At 32.0% G+C, this 8,125-nt stretch overlaps 1 protein-coding gene across 1 annotated transcript; it reads right to left on the bottom strand.

Moving 5' to 3' along the window:
- Nucleotides 1-6,126: 6,126 nt before the first annotated feature.
- On the bottom strand, nt 6,127-7,605 carry LOC129000283 (uncharacterized protein K02A2.6-like). Its single transcript, XM_054427244.1, has one exon. It carries the CDS (start codon nt 7,603-7,605, stop codon nt 6,127-6,129), a length of 1,479 nt encoding a protein of 492 aa, XP_054283219.1.
- Nucleotides 7,606-8,125: the final 520 nt, after the last annotated feature.

Consider the following 8,125-nt stretch of genomic DNA (forward strand, 5'->3'; position numbering starts at 1 on the left):
GATGGTCAAAGTCTAAGTTCTATTAATGATACATAACTACATAAATCACCATCAAACGTAAAAACTCGTTATATAATCAGTTTTCATTACATTTATTCCTATCAATAAAAATATTCCCAATTAAAACATACATTTAATAAAATAATATAATTTTAAATATGGTTTTCCTTGTATTTGGCTATCACTCACAGTAAATCTAAGATCTATTTGTTACTAACCGTTGGCAGTGGTAATCATTCTTGTTCTGTATAATTCATTCTTGTCTTCTCCTTTAATTGACTGATACGTTTAACAAACGTATCACAACACAATTGTGCAATAACAAATCATGATTTTTGGAGAAGTTAAACTATTGCTACCTTCTAAAAATACACTATGTAAAAAAGTGCGTCTACTCGATCTTAAGATTTATTTGTATTCAGCTAAAGCCAGACCTACATACGATGGAAATATTCCATATTCTTATTTTTACACCAAGATATTGCCAATAGCGTCGAAGAGAAAGTTTACGATGGAATTTTGAACGCCGAGTCATATTTCAATTATAACTTTTGTTGTACCAATAAAGCTCATTCCTTTACATTAAATTAAATGCTGCGTGTGACTATCTAACTTTAACATCGATGATTTATTGATAATTTAAAGAATATAATACCAATAATGTAAAAAAATACAGTTAAAAAATTGCCAGGGGTATAGATAATACAAAAAACTAAGAACTTTTGTATGGTACTCCCCTGAACGAAAGTTGATTTTTTATTCGTGGTTTTATATTCAGTGCTTCTAAGTTTTTTATGTGATCTAATACTATTATGTATTATATTGAAAAATATGTTTTTGCAAAACATTAAATATTTTCTTACATGAAAAAAGACAAACAACAAACGAATTGACCAGTAATATTTGGTTGGCCCTGAAAAATCATGTGCTTACTTCACAGTAGTTTCTAGTCTTTTATCGATTTAGTTTAACAACTTTTAGCAATAAAGAAGATGGAAAAAAGAATATTGATCTTATACATCATTCGATGACACGTTTGTATCGATCTAAGAACAATATTAAATTTTCAAATTTAAACAAATTCTCAATCATTTTAGCCTCTGGATTGCTTATATATTAATTGATATTATAAGGTTAGCAATCCTGTTTGTTAGCAAATATGATTAAACAGGATTGCTAAGGTAAGGCCTTATAATATCAATTTAAAAAAATTAATGTTTCGAAAAAATTCTAAACATTATCTTAAATAATAATTTTTAAATCGTTGATAATTAAAGAATTGTATCTAATATTAAGAGTATTTCTTTATAGAATCACATTGTTTGGAAATATCCACAAAAAATAATCTTTTATCTGCTTTTAGTCATTTACCAAAGGACTATTTAAAATAACCACCGTATTTCACAATGCGGATGAGAAAGCTTTTGTGTGCAATAGTCATTGTGTTTTATCTTGTGTCCAAACACAACCACAGGTAACACATTCCCTAACACTGCCTGGAATGTGTTAACAGCTCTGACAACACGAAGGTGTTGCCATGTGCTAAACGTGTTTGGCGTTGGTCTAGATTTGGGCGAATTTAAATAAGCCTGTTTTTCTTTACAATCCTCAATTGTATTCTCAATAGAATTTAAAAATTGTAAAAATAAAGAATCATATAAGCGGTTCTAGAATGTTATTTTATTCAACGCATTATAAAAATATCTTATGTATATGAGCAACTCACGATTCATCGGAGTAGAGTAAAATGCCTGTGAGATTCAGTTATTCAACAATTTTGAACACAACCCAGCCACCCGTCAGATGCACAATGGGCACATTTTACGCCCCATATCAGCACAATATTCACTACAGCTATTTGTACATTTACAATAAAATCATTTACATAACAATTAGGGGGTAACTAGGTGTCCTAGTTTTTATACGTGATAGTTTTTTGTCATATATTGTTCTTTGTATTTAGAAGTTTTTTTTTTAGGTATAAGGCCCGTTAGAAAAGGATGGGAGCTTTACCTGAAACACTGAAAATCAATATATTCCCACATATATATTTTTTTATTTAATATACTGAATAAAATATAAAATTCAAGATTTATATTTCTCTGACTTAGTTAATTCAACATAAAACAGTTATATATTGTAGTTGTGTGTATTGTATAATGATATTGCAGTCATTTGCCGAGTAGGGTTGGCTGGAAAAATTTACAGAATAGAAAGAAAAAAGAGGGCTTTGAATGAATAATATTACTTCCAATGTGTGTACAAGCAAGGATTATTTTTGGATCAGGTTTTTTATAGGTATGTATCTGCAGCATCGTATGCAAGGCGGGAAAAATATTGATTTTGGAATAAATACTAGCAGAGAGTTAGGAAAGGTTTCGTCGTTGGATTAAGTACTTAGCTTTGTGTATTTAATTTTTATGTCTGCCATTTATTCGTCCACGCTGAGTAGCTTCTCATGAAAGATAACATTTAAAGTAGATCCAATCTACAAAATAACTAAATCATTCGTCTGTAAATTTAACACATTTAGTTTTCATATTTATCTCAATTAGTTAGGCCTATATTTTGTCAAACTATTAATTTTCTAGCAGTAGTTGAATTAGTCAAATGTAGCGGGAAGGGCCACGAATGGTGGTTGGTAGTTAGTAACAGTAGAAACTCAAGGCGTAAATGTTCCAGATTTAAAAGTGGACGCCTGTATCAAACCTTCCGTTTTTTCTGGTTCTAAATATTAAACTTTAAGCTACAAAATAAAAAAAAACATTAACCGGTATATCGGAACCAACTTGATAACTTATAATACATACAGGTTACCTTATGGTAAACTACAGAAATGAGTAACCTACCTTCCTAACAGATTCCTACCTTAGGCATTTTATTCAATAAGTAGTTTTATAATGAGTAAATTTTAATTCAAACAAACTTTTAAGTGTCCATAAAATGATTAGTGCTTAATTTTACCCAACATTAAAAACTACAAGCGTTATAGGACTAATACTTATATTATTGTTTAAATTGTTGAATTATTGAGTAAGTCCTATCGGTTACATTATTCTATCAATCAAGATATTTTACACAGCGTTACATTTTCATACAAAACCTCTCCTTAAAAATGAGAAAAAAAAGTTTTTACTGGGTTTTGTGTGAGAACGAGAGATAAAAAAACAATGTCTGCTGCATCCAAAACACTTAAACGTTTTTGGAGCCATAACCGCGAATTTCAGAGTTGGAATTGTAAGGACAGGGATTGTGTTACATCCTGTGTATCAGGACAAGAAGTAAAACACAATGACTACTGCGTACAATACATTCTCCCTGTTTGAAAACCGGCGGACATTTTAACACACTCAACTTTTGTTTTAACAAATCTCTGTGTTTTATACCAAAAGAATTAAATATGCATTTTAACGATAAGATCCTGTCAATGAATCAATTAGGCCTAAATATAATGTTGTGTAAGTTTCTCTTGATTTCATAAAACACATAGTCAACAAAATACGATTGATGGTTATTTGTAATAATGTAGGTATGTATTTATTTGCTAAATTTGCTAATTAATTTGTTAAATTCAATTTGGTATCGGTAAAGGTTGCTATTGATCAAGTACCCGGATTGTTTTACATACTTTTTTTGCAACACACCTGTCAAAAACCAACTGTATAAGTAGCCCTTACTCATATTTCGCATAAGTGTAATGCGATATAATGTTAACAAAATTCATGCCAAGAAAATGTTTTACAACATGCAAAGTTCACTTAAAAATCATTACATCCATTTTAAGTTTTAATTTGAAATGTTGGTGACATGTGCTTGGCATTGTTCTGGTACGTAAGTTCAGAATATGTAGTAAAGTTATTGTGGCTATACAATGTTATGGTAATATTACTTTCCCTAGTAATTGTGTACTTGTTTGTGAACGATATAATTTTTTAAGTTTTTTATTTGATCATATATGACTTGTAGTGTTATGAAAGTCCTCGGCAATAAGGTGAGAAGAATAAATAATAACAATACATGAATAAAAAAGTTGAAGTTTTGAATATTTATAAAGTAAAAAAATATCTTAAGTATACTTTTAAGTTTCAAATGGCATAAAAGAATATTACAAAAAAACATTGCTTTGAGTACTTGAATTGCGAATTTAATTTACAGTATTTTCTTTATTAATGCAAAAGAAGTTATAATTAATGTGAAACTTATTCTTCAGAATTTCGTAATAAACTTTTCCTTCGACGCCATAGGCAATATCTGGAAGAAAATGTTATGGAATATTGCAGTTGGATTGTATTTTTTTGCTGAACATAAATTAAAGAATGAATATATAACATCGTATTTTAATAAGTTGGTTTAATTTGAATTATTACAAGCAATTTGACTAATGTGTTCGAACAAAAAAATCCTAATGGAATGCGTGAGAGCTATGTGAAAGAAAACAAAGCTCATGAAACGAGTTTACTACGAAGTCAACGACAGTAGCACCTTTTTAAGGTGCTTGAAGCTGATTTTGTAGTCATCAGTATCTTTCTTTGAATGTTGAATCCTTCTGCAGACCAATTTAAAGCAAATATTTAATCTATAAAAGTATTAAAAAGTAAAGTATTAAATAGATTTTTCTAAATATGAAGAATACAAACTAGAACCTTAACACTCTGTAAAAATTGTTTTCCAAATATGTAATTAATTTCAAACCATCCAGAGTGACATATTTTAAGTAGGTATTGTTTTCTTATAGTTTACGATATACAAAACATTGTTAAACTAGGCTTGGTTTGTTGTACGAGACTGTGCATTCAGACTAAATAAAAATAAAAATGAGTAAATATGAGATGAAAATACGGACAGGCGTGGGAGGTGGTGGAATGGTTGAAGCCTAATCCCACGGTCGGTTTTTACTTTTAGCTATAACACACCTTAATTGACCTACAAATATAGTTTCAGTACGAAATGGCTTCATAAGATTAACGAGAAACCCGAAAGAAAAGATTAACGTACTATATGTACTTAGGAGAATCCAGTAGTAGTGGTATGTTATTTAGTTGTAATTGTTATACTTATGTTATAATACATTACATCAAAAGATTCAATGAGTTTATCTAGAGCTACAAAAATCATTTACCTTTAAAGTTATATTTTTATTGCTCTGGCAATATTAAAAGTAGTATTCAAATAAAAAAATAACAAACTAACGTCGAAGATAATGATTGATTTAAAACATTTCCCACCTAAATTAAAGCTACTTACCCTGATGATTTATACTTGTTTCTTACAAACTGTTGTTGATGAGTTGAAAATAATACAAATATGAGCAAGAGCTTATTTAGTTTTTCAAGTCCTCAGTGAGACAGAAATGGCAAGACAAATTGTTTAGCGGCGGAAGCGGAACCTTCATCATTAATTTGTCTGAGATGTTTCTTCGTCTGAGGTTGACCAAATTCTAATTCCTGAAAGATGATTCCTATAAAAAGATTTTGAACTCATCATAGTGGTCTGGAAAGCTAATTAGTATATTGCGGAAAAATAATTATATTAAAATACAAGTTATTATGTTTAAGAAAGAGTAGTGGTTATTAGACAGCTTAATATTACTGTACAACATTTCAGTATTTAATTTTTTCAATTCATAGTCATTTAAGAATTTTACGACTTGCCATAATATTTATGAAGATTTGTAGAATTTATATAAATGAAATATAATTATGAAAGTATTCATTTAATTTACTAACCACACATTTATTACAGATAGTTATTGTTTAACTATTAGGTCTAGTAGTAAGTTACAGGTTACAACTATAGCTTACCAAGGTTAGATGTAAAGTGGCTCGGACCATAGTGAGTAGCGTTCCAAGTGATAAGTGCATAGAGTAAGTACTTGTTCTATTGCTGTGGCTTTATAGGCCTACACTATATGTACAACATCCTTCCCTCCAAGGATTTTTTCAAAAAACTCAAATTTCTTCTCTTTATGTCAATAAAAATATCTTCTAAAATTCAAATAAAAATATCTTCTAAAACTTCAAAAAACTGCTTCCGAAATTTCAATAAAAATATTTTCCACTCTTCAATAAAAATAATTCTTGTAAAACATAACTAAAAATAAACATCTTCTTCTACCTCATTTCTGTTTTAATGTTTGTAACGTTCGGGCGTTTTTATGAGACGTCCTGAACGAGTAGTCTTCATTTGGGCTCTTTCCGGTGTAACATGGTCTCTGATAGGTTCATTTACTTCAACGTGTTCTGTCGACTGGGAAAATGGAGTATCGTACATGAACAATGACTTTTTTGCTGTGTGGCTGCATTTAGGACTCGGACTTGGTTTTAGCATTTCTCGGTTTCTACGGTACAAACCTTCAGGTGTTTTAATAATGTAAGATCTTGAGGAAGGTTTTGACACAACTGTGCCCATCGCCCACTTGCTATTGGTTTGCTGTGGTTTAGTTTTTACCGCTACTCCTTGTCCAATTTCTAGATCAGGCAAATGTCTTGAACTCCTGTCATACTGGTACTTATACATCTGTTTTTTCTTGATCAACCTATCTCTCACTTGAGTCTGAACATATGGTTTGAAGAGCTCGCTTTTCATGGGAACTAAAGACCTTGTTCGACGTGACATTATCCGTTGAACGGGACTGCTGGCCACACCTTTACTTTCAGTGTTTCTCCACTCAAGAATGGCTAACCATATATCGATATCTTCTTCTTCTGCTTTGTCAAAAAGTCTCTTCAGTGTCTTTTTTGCAATCTTGACAGTTGCTTCGGCTTTAGCATTACCTCTCGCATGATAGGGCGAAGATGTTACATGGGAAAATTCCCATTCTTTGGCAAACTTAGTCCAATCTTCACTTATAAAATTGTTTGCATTATCTGTAACCAGTGTTTTAGGGATTCCCCATCGGCTGAAGTTTTTCTTGGATATCTCAATCAATGTTGACGATGTTGTATCCTCTAGTTCGTCAAGTTCCCAAAAATCTGAATAGTAGTCAATTGTTACTAGGTAGTTTTTCCTTCTTAGAGTGAAAATGTCCATCGCTACACGCTGCCAGGGTAGATCAGGTACTTCATGTGTTTGCATTGGCATATGTGGTTGATTTGGAGAATTTAGTAGACAGGCTGAGCATTGTTCAATGTTTTGTTTAATATCTTCTGACATGCGGGGCCAGTATAGCGCTTCACGAGCTTTCCTTAGTGACGCATCCAGACCTGGATGACTTGAATGTATTCTCTTTAGCATCTCTTTTCTCATAGTGATAGGTACTACTAGCCTATTCCCTCTGAAGACGAGGCCGTCATGTGCCACAAGTTCATCACGGAAATTCCAATATTCCCTTAGCTGTGCGCTCACCTCTTCTTTACTCCTAGGCCACCCAGCAGTAATTACGGTTGTCAGGGCACGCAGAGTTACATCCTGTGCTGTAAGATCTTTCATCTGTTTAAGACGTTCTGGTGTGACATTCAAATGTTGTGTTGAATCTATGTTTTCTAGTGCTTTGAAACACCTGTCTTCTTTTGTGATTTGATATACCTGATAAGTCTCAATGTCTTCTTGGTTCTTGATTGAGTCATGAGATACTGCTGCTCTTGATAAAGTGTCAGCAATTGTCATCTCTGAACCTTTCTTATACTCTAGTGTGAAATTGAATTTTTGTAGTTTCAAAAGCATACATTGTAGTCGTCGCGGTGCAGTCAGCAGAGATTTTTTAAAAATTGAAACCAAAGGCTGATGGTCAGTTTGTATGGTTACATCTTTTTTCCCATTGATGTAGTATTGAAATCGTTTACAAGCAAAGAGAATAGCTAAGCATTCCTTCTCAATCTGAGCATATCTTCTTTCTACAGTTGACAATGTCCGGGACGCAAATGCAATGGGCTGACCTGACTGCAAGATCGCTGCACCAAGACCGGTACTACTGGCATCACATTGAATAGTTACTGGCTCCTTCACATCAAAATATTTAAGAACTGGAGTTGACGTGATGCATTTCTTAACATTTTCAAACGACAGATCATGTGTTTTATCCCAAATCCATGGAACATCTTTCCGAGTAAGATGCCTTAACGGTTCACATATTTCCGAAAGAGATGGCACAAATTTAGCCATATAATTTACAAATCCAAGGAATCGT

This window comes from Macrosteles quadrilineatus, unplaced genomic scaffold (assembly GCF_028750875.1).
Source record: "Macrosteles quadrilineatus isolate MER2022 unplaced genomic scaffold, UCM_ALF_1.0 Scaffold_8__2_contigs__length_117827958, whole genome shotgun sequence".
Classification (NCBI taxonomy): Eukaryota; Metazoa; Arthropoda; class Insecta; order Hemiptera; family Cicadellidae; genus Macrosteles; species Macrosteles quadrilineatus.

Bases quoted from the DNA above. Each gene is read 5' to 3' on its own strand.
- LOC129000283 (XM_054427244.1), bottom strand. From the start codon at position 7,605: ATGACAATTGCTGACACTTTATCAAGAGCAGCAGTATCTCATGACTCA.